This window comes from Neovison vison, chromosome 4 (genome assembly GCF_020171115.1).
Source record: "Neovison vison isolate M4711 chromosome 4, ASM_NN_V1, whole genome shotgun sequence".
NCBI lineage: Eukaryota > Metazoa > Chordata > Mammalia > Carnivora > Mustelidae > Neogale > Neogale vison.
This window is the reverse complement of record NC_058094.1, coordinates 41,857,305-41,874,459: the sequence shown is the minus strand read 5'-3', so window position 1 is coordinate 41,874,459 and position 17,155 is coordinate 41,857,305. Positions and strand designations below refer to the sequence as shown.

Below are 17,155 nucleotides of genomic sequence, written 5' to 3'. Positions count from 1 at the left end.
ATTCAGTAGCTGCATATTGTTTCTGTTCTGAAAGTGAATGTAGATGAATGGGTAACAAAGCTTCTGGCTACACATTTGAATTTGAGCCAATGTTTTATAACCCCAACCTGTATGATGGTAGAATTAAACACCAAAAACATATTTTAAAAAAATTAATGTAGGGGCTCCTGTTTGGCTCAGTCAGTGCAAGTTCGAACTCCACCCAGTGGAGTTTGAGCCTCTGGGTGCAGAGATTACTTAAATAAATAAATTTTTTAAAAAAATCAATGTGGGGCCACCTGGGTGGCTCAGTTGGTTGTGTCCAAGTCTTGATTTTGGCTCAGGTCATGATCTCGGGTCGTGCGATCGAGCCCTGCGGAGATGGACTCTGCACTCAGCGTCGAGTCTGCTTGAGATTCTCTCTCCCTCTCTCTCTCTCCCTGTCCTCCCTCTCTCTCAAATAACTAAATAAAATCCTTAAAAAATTAAAACCAGGGGCATCTGGGTGGCTCAGTGGGTTAAACCTCTGCCTTCATCTCAGGTCATGATTTCAGGGTTCTGGGATCGAGCCCCGCATCGGGCTCTCTGCTCCTTGGGGAGCCTGCTCTCCATCTCTCTCTGCCTATCTCTCTGGCTACTTGTGATCTCTCTCTGTCAAATAAATAATAAAATCTTTTTTAAAAAATTAAAATCAGTGTGAACCGCTTCTCAGCCATTTGGCTAAGATCAAGCATAGTATCTGCTCCTATCAATTTAATATCTGCTGTCTTTATCCAAGGACAATGTTAAATGGACTTTCAGATAAGGCACCTGGAATAGGAGTTTGTTCCATCCACTCCACACATCAGCCTGGTACTGCAGCACTTCTAAGAACTGTACACCCCCTCTAGGGTGACAGTCGGGAAAAAAAAATCCATGTGAAATTCTCAGCTTGTTCTGCTTCTAGCCTCCCTAGTGAGTCATCTTCCCCACTTGATATTATTTCTCCCAGTTCCTTCTTCAGCTACCTTTTCCTTCTTTTCAGTCTCTGGACAAACTCATTTCCTTCCACACTCCTCTGCTGGAGCTACAGACTTCTGTACCTAACACTAAAATGGTCATTTCCAACTGGACATCTCCCCTGGCAATTCAAATTCAACATGCTTCAAATAGAACTTCTCTCTCTATGATCTCTGTGATCTGCTACTCCTTGTGTTCCGTTTACTTCAGGAAGCAGTGCCACAAACCCCTGGATGCCAAAGTTAAGAAGTCGTTCTTTAACTTTCTCTTTCACATGTTTTTGCCTCAATACTGGACTCTTTATCAAATTCTGCTTTCTTTTGCCAAAATGCTTTTTAAAAACCCTTTTTTAATTACCACAGATCTGATTACATGGTCTTTAAAGATTTTATTTATTTATTTTAGAGAGAGAGACAAAGTGCAAGCTGTGCAGAGTGGGGGGATGATAGGGAGGGATAGAGGGAGAAACAGAAGATTTCAAGCAGACTTGCACTGTTCATGGAGCCAGATGCGGGGCTCAATTCCATGACCATGAAATCATGACCTGAATCAAAATCAACAGTCAGACACCTAACCAACTGAGCCACCCAGAAGCCCCCAATTATGTTCTTTCTTTTTTTATTTTATTTTTTTTAAAGAATTTATTTATTTGACAGAGTGAGACAGCGAGAGAGGGAGCACAGCAGGGAGAGTGGGGGAGGGAGAAGCAGGCTTCCCGCTGAGCAGGGAGCCCGATGTGGGATTCAATCCCAGGACCCTGGGATCACGACCTGAGTCCAAGGCAGACACTCAACAACTGAGCCACCCAGGTGCCCTGTTCTTTCTTTTTTTAAAAAATGATTTTATTTATTTATTTATTTGACAGCGAGAGACAGCGAGGAGGGGGAGTAGGAGAGGGAGAAGCAGGCTTCCTGCCCAGCTGGGAGCCCAAAGCAGGGCTGGATCCCAGGCTTCACCTGAGCCGAAGGCAGATGCTCAACGACTGAGCCACCCAGGCACCCCTGTATGTTCTTAAAAAAAAAAATAAAAGTTATTGAGGTCTGACTGAAATACAAAAAGGGGCACATATTTAACATATACAGCTCAGTAAGTTTGAGTTAAGTTTACACAGGTGAAAACCATCACCACAATCAATGCCACAAACATTCATCCCCTCCAAAAGTTTCCTCCTGGCCTCTTTGTTTTTCATATGTGTGCAATAATAACACACATAATGATTACATGTTCTTAAAAATCTTTTGAAGGAAAAAAAAAATCTTTTGAAGGTTCCCATTTGCTGCAGGAAAAACCCCTCCCACATATGGCCATGTGATACTGCATGGGCTGCCTCCCGCTACTTGCTGAGCTTTTTCCAAGACACTCATCTCATATGCTACATTTTGTTGTACTTTTTCTAGTCCTTTGCCATCTTTGTCTGAAACAACTTTTTTTCCCCTCTTATTCCTCTCTTCACTGACCAATTGCTACACCGAAATAATTGCCTGAGGAAGGTCTTTCCTGATTCCCTAGATCTCCCTATAATCAGCTTCTTAGCTATTGTAACTTTTATCAGAGCAATGTGTAACTTCTTCCCCACTGTATCCTTAGTGATTAGTCCCTGCTTGGGATATTTATACATAATACCTGTTTGTTGAATGAACAAGTTTATGTTCATTCCTGAAGGGGAAAACTAATGTGATTCTAAAAAAAAAAAAAAAAGTAGTTACATACAGCTTTCAGAATTTTCATAAATTTTAATGTTGCTAAACAGAAAAAACTGTTTTTCTTTAACACCATTAAAAATATTAAAATTAGGGGCGCCTGGGTGGCTAAGTTGGTTAAGCGTCTGCCTTTGGCTAGGGTCATGATCCTGCATTGGGCTCCCTGCTCATTGGGAAGTCTGCTTCCACCTTGTGCTCGCTCTCTCTCTCAAATAAATAAAAATCTTTTAAAGATGTTAAAATGCATTAGTCCATTTATTAATGGTATACTTTTACATTGAAATACATATCCAAGGAGACAGTTTGGTATAAAATTTACCTACGCATGATGATTTTGGCTGCTTCTGCCATCTACTGGACATGTGGTGCTACTGGCTCATCAGGGTCCTATACTAAGATTCCGGCTTAGATTAGATATCTAAGATTCCAATAGGATTTTAAAATTTTATCTATATCTAAGTCATGTCATAATTGATTTTTTTACTGTATTTTAAAAATAAATGTTATGCCAATTCCCCTATTACACATAAATTGTTACATTGCTAAGTCACAATTTTGGTAGGAAACAATCCCCCCTCCCCCCCCCAAATCATTATGCTCTTTTGGTTTTAAGATCCCTATAATTTGCAAGTGTGATTACTTCTCAACATAGCAGGTATAGATATGTCTGATAAATTATTATTATTATTATTATTCTTAAAGATTTTATTTATTTATTTGACAGACAGAGATCACAAATAGGCAGAGAGGCAGGCAGAGAGAGAGGAGGAAGCAGGCTCCCTGCTGAGCAGAGAGCTGGATGTGGGGCTCTATCTCAGGACCCTGGGATCATGACCTTGCCAATGGCAAAGGCTTTAACCCACTGAGCCACCCAGGTGCCCCTGTCTGATAAATTATGATTTGAGAAGTGATTCAGTGGTCACTCCAAGGCTGCATTGGGCCAATCCAAGTCTGGCCTGAGCCCTTTACAGCATGGCAAAACAGCAGAAACAACTTCATACATTAGGGTTCTAGAAATGACAGATTTTGTTCCTGAATTTGTGCAACTGATATACTCAGAGTCTGCCTGCGATCTAACAGCCTTCCCTCTATCGTAAGAAAGAATTTAATGTGTTAATTACATGTTCCCAGAAGGCTTGAAAGCAACCAGTTTTGGGTGGCTTTGAATGGGGCAGTCTGAATTCATATAAATAGAGCTGCCAGAGTTAGCAAAAATGAACAAAACACTAAGCCAAACTGAAGAATAAACCAAATACTCAATTAAATGGAAATTTCAGACAAACAACAGATAATTTTTAGTATTAAATATGGCTGAATATTATATGTGACATACTTATACTAAAGCGTCTTGTATTTTATCTGGCAACTCTAATATAATTCAAATCAATTCAACTTCACAAATATTTTGAGGGCTTACTATCTGAAAGAAGAGAGGAAACAATCTTGGGACAAAGTCAGCAACCTGTGTCTTTACTAAAATCCCTTTGCTGGGAAAATCTCGATAATAGACCATTAAGTTCCAATAAAGTTTTGCTTTTATTTTTTTTAAGATTTTACTTGAGTGGGGGGGGTAGTGGGAAGAGGTAGAGGGAGAAGAAGAAGTAGACTCTCCACGGAGCAGGGAGCCGCACGCCGGGCTTCATCCTAGGACCCCCCAGGATCTCAACTGAAGGCAGCCACACAACCGATCTACCGCCCAGACACCATTTTGCTTTTATTTATTTATTTATTTATTTATTTATTTATTTATTTATAAGATTTTATTTATTTATGTGACAGACAGAGATTATAAGCAGGCAGAGAGGCAGGCAGAGAGAGGGGAGGAAGCAGGCTCCCCGCTGAGCAGAGAGCCCGATGCGGGGCTCGATCCAAGGACTCTGAGATCATGACCTGAGTTGAAGGCAGCGGCTTTAACCCACTGAGCCACCCAGGCGCCCCGCATTTTGCTTTTATTAATGAGTATTGTCTCACATGACCGATTCGGTCAAACATCTCTTTCTAGAGGAGTTTTAACTCTAGAAAAGAACTGAACTGGGCGCCTGGGTGGCTCAGTGGGTTAAGCCGCTGCCTTCGGCTCAGGTCATGATCTCAGGGTCCTGGGATCGAGTCCTGCATTGGGCTCTCTGCTCTGCGGGGAGCCTGCTTCCTCCTCTCCCTCTCTCTGCCTGCCTCTCTGTCTGCTTGTGATCTCAGTCTGTCAAATAAATAAATAAAATCTTTAAAAAAAAAAAAAAAGAACTGAACTTTAGAAAATCTCCTAGGGGCACCTACGGGCACCTGGGTGGCTCAGTGGGTTAAAGCCTCTGCCTTGGGCTCAGGTCATGATCCCAGGGTCCTGGGATGGAGCCCCAATAAATAAATAAAATCTTTAAAGAAAAAAAAAAGAAAATCTCTTAAGATGTCTAATATGTTGAATTTAAAAAATATTTAAATAGAACACATTTTTTAAAAAGATTTTATTTATTTATTTGACAGAGAGAGATCACAATCAGGCAGAGAGAAAGAGGCAAGCAGGCTCTCCACTGAGCAGAGAGCCCAATTCAGGGCTCCATCCCAGGACCCTGAGATCATGACCTGAGCCGAAGGCAGAGGCTTTAATCCACTGAGCCACCCAGGTGCCCCTAGAACACATTTTTTTAAAAAAAAGATTGTATCTATTAGAGAGAGAGGGAGAGAGCACAAACAGGTGGAGGGGGAGAGGGAGAAGCAGGCTTCCTGCTAAGCCGGGAGACCCCAACATGGAGCTCAACTGTGGGGCTTGATCTCAGGACCCTGTGATCATGACCTGAGCTAAAGACAGATGCTTAACTGAGCCACCCAGGCGCCCCTAACTAGAACATACATTGTTTAGTCTATCCCACTTGGGAGGATTATACATTTCACAGTTTGACCTTGTTGGTTTTATGATTGTCGCTCTCCCAGTCAGTGGAAAAGGACAGTAAGTCCTTACGATGAGTGACGATAGGGAAAATGTATTCAGTAGGCATGGAAGCTCAGCTTCAAACAATGAGGAACAGTGAGGAACAAGTTGAGAAGCAACTGCAGTTGCAACTGACAGTCTAAACCTTGATTCCTCTTTTAAAGAAAAGGTAAAGGGAAGAAAATCCCACATTAATCCAAAATCACAACCAGAATTAGTGAACAAAATAGCTTCAAATCAAGGGATGGTTCTGATGGTAGTACAGAATATAAGCTTTATGTTCGTCTTCTAAGTCCCACCCACAGCTAACACTTGCTATTATCATCAACTTTTAAGTCAATTCTCAAAATATTTGTCTACAATGTTTGTCTGTTTTCAAAGACTTGAAAGTATGAGGATCAAACATGACCAAAACACAAGCCAGAATATAATGGCAGTAAGTGTGTCATATGTTTTCAAAAACAAATTGATCATATATGGTTCGGACTTCACAAAGGAGATGGCGTTTGAGAATAATATAAATATGTTTTTAACCAATGGATAACTAAGGCTTTATTACATAATAAAGATAAAAAATTCCCTACCTTTAGGGGGACCTGGGTGGCTCAGTGGGTTAAGCCTCTGCCTTCAGCCCAGGTCATGATCTCAGGATCCTGGGATCGAGCCCCACATTGGGCTCTCTGTTCAGCAGGGGGCCAGCTTCTCCCCTCTCTCTGCCTGTTGCTCTGCTTACTTGTGATCTCTCTCTCTGTCAAATAAATTTAAAAAATAAATAAATCACTTTTTAAAAATTTCCTATATTTAATAGAAGAGAAGCTGAACTGATGCAAAGATTTACTAATTCTGTTCTGTTACTAATAATAAGATGAAGGATTTGATAGAATTTTTTAAAAATAGACTTTGCCTGCATTTTATTTCAAGTAGGTAAGTCATCAGGGGCTTTTATCTTCTATTCTTCTCATACTTTGGCAGCATATACTATACTTGGCATATAAAAAGCACATGATTAATTTCAAGATAGGAATCTTAGGAATCATCTTCATGTATCAGTTCATCATGTATCACATCTAATTTGTCACCAGGTGCTATAGATTTTCTCTCCAGCATCCTTTGAGTCCATTCTTCTTGAACATTTTTATTTCCATGCCCTTATTCCAAGTTTTTATTCCTCACCCAGTTTACTACTGTAGCCTCCTAAGCTCCATTTCCATGACTTAACTTCTTAAAACAAAGAAGATTTTATATCACTCCCTAAAAACATACATTGCATACAGAAGGGATCCTCTGTGGAGCTCCACATCAGGCTCTCTGCTTGGCAGGGAGCCTGCTTCCCTTGCTCTCTCTCTCTGCCTGCCTCTATGCCTACTTGTGATCTCTCTCTCTATCAAATAAATAAAATCTTAAAAAAAAAAGACCATTTAAGAAAATAAGAGGTCTTTAGGTTGAGGCGAGGCAAACGACGATGAAACAAACCTTCACATTTTGGACTGGAAACTAGCAGTCCATGACTGCAGTGGTAAAATAATCAAGTTATCATCAGAAGTGATCTTTGGACCATGCATTTGGACCATCATTAGAAAATTATGGATTGACCTACTGAAAACTCAGGTATAATGCCTGCTGCAAGGCAACATCTTGAGCACTTAGGATTCTATCTTTTGGGATCATGTATACATTTTGGGGGGAAAAAAGGCCTATTTCTCTCAGAGCAAAATAAGAGATTGAGGGGAAATAAAATGTTCCACTCTCATTATTTTTATGTGGAGTTTTCAGGGTTCAAGAGAAGAACTATGTTTCCACTATGGAACACAATCATGATTCCATTGATTTCTTTTTTTTTTCTTTTTAAGATTTTATTTATTTATTTGACAGAGAGAAATCACAAGTAGATGGAGAGGCAGCCAGAGAGAGAGAGAGAGGGAAGCAGGCTCCCTGCTGAGCAGAGAGCCGGATGCGGGACTCGATCCCAGGACCCTGAGATCATGACCTGAGCCGAAGGCAGCGGCTTAACCCACTGAGCCACCCAGGCGCCCCTGATTCCATTGATTTCTATGTAAAGATTGAATAATGATTTTTCTCCTTTCATGATTCCCTTTACAGTTTAAGAGGCTGTTTTTCTTCTCTGCCCATTAGAGCAGGCACATTGGCAATTAAGCCCTTCAGTCACCTTGAGGTGATTATGAAGGAACTATAGGAGGAGTGGGCATCATCTTAAGACTCTTGAGTTGAAAAACAGTGGGCCTCAGTGGCACTGTATTGTTCCCCAGGAGGTGGAGCTCTTGCAGTAAGGGTCATCTGATAAGGATACTCTGCTATCTACTGCCCATTACACTGGGTCCTCCCATATCTTGTGGTTTTCAAGGTCCACACATTCTGTTCCTGCTCTGCGTTGATCCGGGTCTTTTCTGGTCTACTGGCAACCTCCGCCGTGTTTCTAACTCCCGGTGCAGTGTTGTTTAAGGGTGAGACATATTTACAGGCAACCTAAGGCATAAAAAGCGTTCCTGGAACTGTTTTTTGCACAGCCCTGAAAAGCGATAGCTTCTCTCCAAATATCCTAACTTGACAAAGGGGTTATTAGGAGAATCTTGCTGCCCGCTAAGAATGGGAAGTCCAGAATTACCCGGTGACTTCAGCGAGTTCTGTGCTCTTTTTCTCTCTCTCTAAAATGAGCATTTTGTCAGTTCCTAAACCTACTTCCGAATACTGTTGGGGGAAAGTTCTGGTGTTTGTCGGAGAATACCCGACGTAGTAACAAGATCGGGGACACATAGCACAGTAAGTTGAAACTATGGTCGGTCGCCAGGGAATATCTAAATGCATCCTGCTCCCCGCATTGACCATGGTATTACTCTTTATTATTTTTTTTTAAGATTTTATTTATTTATTGACAGAGAGAGAGAGAGAGAGAGATCACAAGTAAGCAGAGCAGCAGGCAGAGGGAGAGGGAGAAGCAGACTCTTCACTGAGCAGGGAGCCCGATGTGGGACTCGATCCCAGCACGCGGGGATCCTGACCTCAGCAGATGGCAGCCACTTAACCGACTGAGCCACCCAGGCGCCCCTTACTCTTTCTTTAAATTGTACCACGAGGGCGCCTGGGTGGCTCAGTGGGTTAAGCCGCTGCCTTCGGCTCAGGTCATGATCTCAGGGTCCTGGAATCGAGTCCCGCATCGGGCTCTCTGCTCAGCAGGGGCCTGCTTCCCTTCCTCTCTCTCTGCCTGCCTCTCTGCCTACCTGTGATCTCTCTCTGTCAAATAAATAAATAAAATCTTAAAAAAAAAAAATAAATTGTACCACGAAATGCGACTGTATGTGTTTAACCAGTCCGGGACGTTATAAACACGGAGTGCCCAGTAGAAGCTTCCTTCGTGGAACGCTCGTGTCATCGAAAGTGGCCCACTAAACCCCAGCGCCAACCGCGAGCATTCCGCCGCCCCGGGGAACCGCCGAGCGCGCAGGCACCGAGGGCAGCCGCGAGCCGTGCGCTCCGGCGCTAGCTCGCGCCCGCTTTGTGCCTGACACCTCGCCGGACCTCAGCTTTCTCTCGGTCAAACGGGGCGCGGATGTGGTCTGAGTCTGGAAGATGAAACGGATGATTTTCTCTGAGTCGAACGACAAACGCCGCAGAGCCCCCTCCACCGCTGGGCGCCCGGCCTTCGGAAGGGCCGGGCGAAGGGGGAGGGTCCGGGGAGCCGGGAGGAGGAGGCGGGGAAGAGGAGGCCGAGAGCTCCAGCCGTGGGCGGGGCCACCCGCGCGGTCGAGTCGTCTTCCTGCCCGCGCAGGCCTGGGCGCGCCAGCAAAACGCTCCGGCCGCCCTCCGCTCCCGGCTCTCTGGTTCCTGGGCCGCAAGGTGGGACGCGGTTGGCCGCGACACCGGAGGGGGGCGGGTCAGGAAGTGGGGGCGCGGCGGCCCGGAGCGGTCTTGGGGCTGCCGAGGGGTTCGGCGACGCGGAGGGCCGGAGACTCCGGGCCGCTCGGGACCCGGAGGGTCACCCGGGCCTCCGCGGAGACCATGGCGGAAGAAGAAGGTGAGGGCTCCAGGGTCCAGCGCGCCAGCTGTCGCTCGTGGTCTCGGGAAAGGGAGGCGGGAGCGCGAGGGGCCCAGAGGCCTGGGCTGCGGGCGGTCAGTGGCCGCGGCTGCGCGAGGGGTGGCTGCGTGGGGGGCCGCGAAGGAGCGGGGCGGCGGCGGCGCGGGGACATTTGGGAGCGGAGTGAATGGCCCGAAGTTTTGTCCGCCTCATTGGGAAGCAAAGGTGGAGCTTAAAGTTGGGAATGAGGTAGGGAGAGAAAAAGCTGTGTTTGTGTATTGCGGAGGGAGGGGGGACTCCCCGAGGGGGAGGGCTCCTAGCAGACAGTTAATGGGGTGGGAGGTGCAGTTTGGGTTAGAAGATGGAGGCTTAGATGCTGGAGTGCAAATTTTGAAAGTGATAGTGTTTAACCAAATGTCCTCATTCTGAGTGCCTTCAGGGGTCTGTGGATCCTGACCAATACAAGGTCCGGGGGTAGGGGGAGCAGCCTCACGCTGCTGGTATGGAAAGAGGCAGGAATTTGGGGTTAACGAGGTAAGATGAATTGGGAGGGGAAACTGAAGAAGGCTAGTTCGTTTATAGGTTAGGGGGAGATGGCAAAGGGCTGAGCGATGTAGGAAGTTTGGGAGGATTAGGAAGCCAGGAGTGCTTTGAGCGTGAAAGTGGGTGGGCTGGAGAAAGCTTCCCGTGCCCGCACACGGCCCGTGCTAAGAAAATTAATCTCTTCAGTAATATTTATTCATAGAAAATGATGGGTATGAGAGAAAAATGGGGGAGTTGGAGGAACTTATCAGCTAATGGTAGATATTACAGGAAACATTCATGGCATAGTAACTTCATCATTGATACCCGTGCTAGTTTTAGGAACAGATATATAGAGTAGTGTGGCTTGACAGAGCAGTTAGATTTTGAATTCTGGTGGGAAAAATAACTTTTTACCTTCTTGAGTGCAGTTGTAAATGTGTTCTCATTTAGTTAAACCATATATATATATATATATATATATTTTTTTTTTTTTAAAGATTTTATTTATTTGACAGAGAGAGACACAGTGAGAGAGGGAACACAAGAGGGGGAGTGGGAGAGAGAGAAGTAGGCTTCCTGCCAAACTGCGAGCCCCGATGGGGGTGGGGCTCCAGCCCAGGAACCAGGGACCATGACCTGAGCCGAAGGCGGATGCTTAAGGACTGAGCCACCCTGGCGACCCTAGATTTAAATCTTATTGAACCAAGAATGCAAAGAGGGAATTTCAAGAATGCAGTGGAAAGCAATTTTTTAAAAAGTGTTTTCTGCTCTTTGGTTTGTTGCCTTGTCCCTATGCTCACACTGGTTTCATATTTGACTCCTCTTTATTGAGTTTTCAGAGTGTTAAAGCCTATCTAAAGACACTCTACCTAAAAAGGTCAAAACCAACGCTGTTTTTAGTTGGTAAGGAAGAGTGTAATTCCGTTTGTTACCTTGGTTTTCTCTTCTGTTGCAGTAGTTTAAGACATTTCTTTATATTTTTTCTTTTTCTGAGTAGTTGCAAATCTGTGGAGTAGGTTGATAAACTAGCTTGTGTGTTTGCATGAACACTTTTCACGCTTAAGCTAAAGCATGAAAAATTAATGCCGCAATACTAAAAGTCTTTAATATTATACACCATGCAAAATAAGAGATTGTTTTAGGAGATTATTGTTACACTTAATTAAATTAGTGTGAAATTAATACCGCAATACTAAAAGTCTTTAATATTATACATCATGCAAAATGAGAGATTGTTTTAGGAGATTACTGTTACACTTAATTAAATTAGTGTGATGTGGAACTAATTAAAAAGGCCATACCAGGGGCGCCTGGGTGGCTCAGTGGGTTAGCCTCTGCCTTCGGGTCCTGGGATTCCAGGGTCCTGGGATCGAGCCCCGCATCAGGCTCTCTGCTCAGTGGGGAGCCTGCTTCTTCCTCTCTCTCTGCCTGCTTCTCTGCCTACTTGTGATCTCTGTCAAATAAAATCTTAAAAAAAAAAAAAAAAGCTATACCATTTTGTAAAATTTATTGATGGGATATAAAATGAAAAGTGATTTTTTTTGTTGTAGAATTACTGATAATCCAAAAGCAAATATATCTTAATATGGAACAACTAATGTATTTAAGTTTTGTTGAAATATAGTTTCATTTGGCAGCTTTTTAATTCCATAAACATTTGGGTGCCTACTGTGTTAGGTGCTGGGATATAATAATCAACAATAAATGAGTAATTATAGTCTTATTTATTATAATAATGCTAGTAATAATATTTATAGCAAACATATCTGTGTACTAGGCATGATTCTGAGTGCTTTACACTTATTTGGCACTCTATAAATTTTTTTCAAAATACATATTATCTGGGACGCCTGGGTGGCTCAGTCAGTTAAGCGTCTGCCTTTGGCTCAGGTCACCATTCCAGGGTCCTGGAAGACAGCCCTGCATCAGGCTCATTGCTCAGCGGGAAGCCTGCTTCTCTCTCTCCCTCTGCCTGCTGTTCCCCCTGCCTGTACACATGTGCTCTCTCCCTCTGTCAAATAAATAAATAAAAGTTTAAAAAAAGCACCCACAAAATTCATATTATCTTAAAATTAGACTAAATGGTCTATTTTACTTGTATCTATTACCTATACCCTTTTGCTGATCATTCACATTCACTTGGGTCCTTTTCATTGTCCTGCTGTTACTCCAGGTAAATAATTTTTTGAGAATCTCATCTTGTAAAAAATGTCTTCATTGTTGCAGCAGAGGGTCAGGTTTTTCATACTTACGCTTCTTGAAATAAATGTTAGAGCAGAGAGAAGTGACAGCTTTGAGTAGAGCAGTATTAACACTACATTTGGAAATTGCTGTGTGTTGTCTGGATGGATATTTGCAGGCCTGTTTGTAGCTCTCCTATGTCATGTGAAGATCACTGGACCAGAGCCTGAAATGGCAGGTTATTTTTGTGGCTTTGTTATCATTTTCATTTAGTTTGACTTTTTCTTTATAATGCTAAAGATGTAAGAAAGAAAAGGAAACTTAGGGGCGCCTGGGTGGCTCAGTGGGTTAAGCCTCTGCCTTCGGCTCAGGTCATGATCCCAGGGTCCTGGGATCGAGCCCCACGTCGGGCTCTCTGCTCGGCGGGGAGCCTGCTTCCTCCTCTCTCTTTGCCTGCCTCTGCCTACTTGTGATCTCTCTGTCCAATAAATAAATAAAATCTTAAAAAAAAATTAAAAAAAAAAAAGAAAAGGAAACTTAAATTCTATTCTAGAGTTTTCCTATCACACTGGACAAGGATCCTACTTAAAAAAACAAATGGTGCCTGGGGGGCTTAGTTCATTGAGGTGTTACCTTCTGCTCAGGTCATGATCTCAGGGTTCTAGGATCAAGCAGGGAGTCTGCTTCTTCCTCTCCCTCTGCCCTCCCTTCCTGCTTGTTCTCTCTCTCTCAAATAAATAAAATCTTTAAAAACAAACAAACAAACAAACCAAACCCCCCAAGATACCTGCTCAGTATCTTAAAACGTATACCATCTTAGAACCAAGAATTTATAGTGTTATAGATCCTTTATAGATAATTTATTTGTATGGCCCTTCGTTGTTCCTAATACAGATTCTTAAAAAATGACTTTATGCATCATTTGGGAATCTGTGCAGAATTTTTGTATAAGCTCTACTGTAAATAGAATCCATATGTACTAAGAATAATTTAATGTCTCTGTAAAGTGATTATTTATGAGGAAAATTTTTAAAAAGGAAAATGATAACTTTTTTTTTTTTTTTAAAGATTTTATTTATTTATTTGACAGAGAGAAATCACAAGTAGATGGAGAGGCAGGCAGAGAGAGAGAGGGAAGCAGGCTCCCTACTGAGCAGAGAGCCTGATGCGGGACTCGATCCCAGTACCCTGAGATCATGACCCGAGCCGAAGGCAGCGGCTTAACCCACTGAGCCACCCAGGCGCCCAATAACTTTTTATAAAGGTTACTTTTTGTGTGATCCCCCTTCCCAGTCTATCTTTATCTTAAATGTTTGCTTTTAGTCTTTCTCTAATAAAAAAAACCTACCTAACCCATTTGTAAACTACCTTAATAGCTTGTTTTCTGAAATTATCCATTTAAATTTTCAGAAAAAATTTAATACTGTCAATGTGTTTCTCTTGCAAGTGTAATAACTAAGTAAACTTGGAGTTATATCACCCAGTTACTGTATCCTTCCTCCCATCTCCCATCTCTGATTTCATCTTATTTTTTCCTTCCATTCCCCTGTGTTCATCTCTTTTGTTTCTTAAATTCCACATATGGGTGAAATCATATGATACTTGTCTTTCCCTGACTGACTTATTTTGCTTAGCATAATAACCCGGTCATTCCATTCACATCATTGCAAATGGCAAGATTTCATTCTTTTAATGGTTGAATGATATTCCATTGTGTGTGTGTGTGTGTGTGTGTATATATATATATATATATACACACACCGCATCTTCTTTATGCATCCATCAATGGATGTCTGGGCTTTTTCCATATTTTGGCTATTGTAGACATTGCCATGATAATTATTGGGGTCCATGTGCCCCTAAATCTTCATTTTTGTTGGGTACTTTTAACTTTTGCTTTATTCCAGAGCAGAGAAAAGTTAAAAAGTGTCATGAAAAAGAAATATAGTAATATCTATTAATTGATCCAGATTTATGTGCAGAAATACTGAAAATCTGGGGCCCTGGGTGGCACAGTCAGTTGGGCATCCACCTCTTGGTTTCAGCTGGGATTGTGATCTCAGGGTCATGGAATTGAGTCATGTTCAACATGGAGTCTGCTTGAGATTCACTGCCAGTCCCCCAATGTGTGTGCACATGCTCTCGCTCTCTCTCTTTCTGAAATTAAAAAAAAAAAACAAAAAACCTCGAAATCTGAAGTATGGCTCTTCTAATAATAATGTCATTTTTCTAATCTGTTCCCTGGCTTTAGTACTTAAGTACAAAATAAATGAAAGTATAGAAATGGATGGAATCCACTAAGTATACAGTTTTTTTTTTTTTAATCATGATGCCAGTTTTAAAGATATTTTAGCAAACTTGAATTTGCTTTGAAGCTATTTAAAAATATATACTTTTTTGCGGGGGGGCACCTGGCTGGCTCAGTTGGAAGAACATGTGACTCTTGTTCTCCATAGTCATGAGTTTGAGCCCCACACTGGGTGTAGACTTTCTAAAAAATTTAAAAAATATATATATTTATTTTTCATTTTCCACAATAAACCTAGAATCATTCATATGATCAGCAGCAGCAGGTTCATTCTCCTTTATTGACTCTTCTTTTTAGACTCAATTCATAGCCTAAGGTCATCCCTAAGATAAAAAAGAAAACTCTCCACCACTCTAGTAAGGAGGAAATAAATTCTTGAACCACCTTATAAGCTTGGTAGGACAGTTTGTATCAACAAGATAGTCATAGTCTACCTTATAAAATAATTAATTCTGGGGGCCCTGGGTGGCTCAGTTGGTTAAGCATCTGACTCTTGATCTTAGCTCAGGTATTAATTTCAGGTCATGAATTCAACCCCTGTATTGGGCTTCATGATGGGTGTGGAGCCTACTTAAAAATAAAAAGAGGGGGCACCTGGGTGGCTCAGTTGGTTAGGCATCTGCCTTTGGCTCAGGTTATGATGGCTCAGGTCCTGGGATTGAGCCCCGCATTGGGCTTCCTGCTTAGTGGGGAGCCTGCTTCTCCCTCTGCTGCTCTCCCTGCTTCTGCTTTCTCTCTTTGTCAAATAAATAAATAAATTTTTTTTTTAAAAAGATAATTAACTCTAGGAAGGAAAAGTAGTTAGGTTGAATATATAATTTTTTAAAAGATTTTTATTTATTTATTTGACACACAGAGAGAGAAATCACAGCTAGGCAGAGAGGTGGGCAGAGAAAGAGGGGGGAAGCAGTCTCTCTGCTGAGCAGAGAGCCTGTTGGGGGACTTGATCCCAGCACCCTGAGATCATGATCTGAGCTGAAGGCAGAGGCTTAATTCACTGAGCCACCTGGGTGCCCGAATATATAAATTTTTGTTTCATTTGGAATTTAGTTTACTGGTTTGGAGCTACTTTCTGCTTTTATATTTTTTATCAGACATAAGACGATAGTCTAATATTGGGAAATTTTCTGACAGTTTTCTGCATATAGGGATATGCCTATTTCAAATATCTAAATCTTTAAGACTATACAGTGATAAAACTATATAAACACTGTGAAATTCTGCAGAATTTGCAAGACTTTTTTTTTTCCATTTTTTCATTTTACTTTATTTATTTTTTTAAGATTTTGTTTATCTGACAGAGAGAGACACAGTGAGAGAGGGAACACAAGTACCGTGAGTGGAAGAGGGAGAAGCAGGCTTCCTGCATGTGGACTCAATCCCAGGATCCTGGGATCATGACCCGAGCCAAGGGCAGATGCCCAATGACCGAGCAGCCCTGGCACCCCTTTGCAGGATTGTTTTAAAAATGAAGTATAGTTTTATGATCAATGTATTTGTTATATTCAGGTTAAAAAAAACCTGTTAATCCTTGAATGATGAGTGTGATACTCAGGTAATTAGAATAATATGCTAATATATTTTTTCAAAATATTTTATTTATTTATTTGTTAGAGAGACAGATGGAGAGGGAATACAAGCAGGGGGAGTGGGAAAGGGAAAAGCAGGTGCCCCGCCAAGCAGGGATTCTGATTTGGGTCTTGATCCCAGGATCCTTGGATCACAACCTGAGCCCAAGGCAGATGCTTAACAACTGAGCCACCCTGGCACCCCTATGTTAATAAGTTAAATAACATCTTGTTCCCTAGTCATTCTGGAAGAGGGTTTACTTATTTTGGAATATTTTGAAAATAACATTATTAGAGCTTGTTGATTTATCAGTAGGACTCTGAAGGCACTGGTGGAAGGCAGAACCTAAATTTCTTTCTGTATGAAAGACAGTCTGTCTAAATGAATAATTTATTTAATTGTGAAGAAAGTTAATCTTTGATACTAAGAGGTCTCCGTGTGACTTTTACCTTAGTATAATAATAGTGGATTAGTTTGGGTTATAGATTAGAACAACTTGGTACACATTTTGCAATAACATCTTAAATTTTTTAAGGACCAACAGTAGAACTGCGCCAAAGAAAAAAGCTGAAGTCTTCAGAAAATAAGGAATCTGTCAAAGAAGAGAAAATCAGTGACACTCCAATTCCTGAAAGAGCTCCAAAACGTAAGTTAGATAAATTTGGAGTTTTTGTGCTACCATAAAAATGGCTTTTTGTATGCTAGGTATTATATTTTATATTAATATTTTAAATGCATATACCTGTTTTGAGATTAATTACATGGTATTATCAGTCAACTTTGGTTTTGCTGTAGAACAAAGCCTAAATCTCACTGGTTTACAAAAAATGCTTATTTCTGACTAATGTTTCATGTTGTGGCTTCACATTGGCTGGTGTAGCTTCATGTGTCGTGAAGGAACAGCCCCTAGTTGGAATATATTTTCTTTTTTTTAAGATTTTTTA

The 17,155-nt window shown here is 41.8% G+C and overlaps 1 protein-coding gene and 1 non-coding gene across 6 annotated transcripts in view; both read left to right on the top strand.

Moving 5' to 3' along the window:
- The first annotated feature begins 679 nt into the window (after nucleotides 1-679).
- On the top strand, nucleotides 680-865 carry LOC122905581. The gene has a single exon (XR_006384365.1). It is a non-coding gene; the product is annotated as a U2 spliceosomal RNA (small nuclear RNA).
- An 8,658-nt stretch (nucleotides 866-9,523) lies between these two features.
- Nucleotides 9,524-17,155, top strand: part of DPY19L4 (dpy-19 like 4) — a 69,430-nt gene continuing 61,798 nt past the window's right edge. For 4 of the 5 annotated variants that reach the window (XM_044245277.1, XM_044245275.1, XM_044245276.1 and 1 more), the window contains exons 1-2: nucleotides 9,524-9,628; nucleotides 16,747-16,857. In XM_044245277.1, the coding sequence (XP_044101212.1) occupies nucleotides 9,613-9,628; nucleotides 16,747-16,857 (127 nt within the window). In that variant the 5' untranslated portion in view covers nucleotides 9,524-9,612. Of the gene's footprint in view, nucleotides 9,629-16,746; nucleotides 16,858-17,155 lie in introns of those variants that run through there. The other variant, XM_044245281.1, reaches the window with a different exon arrangement.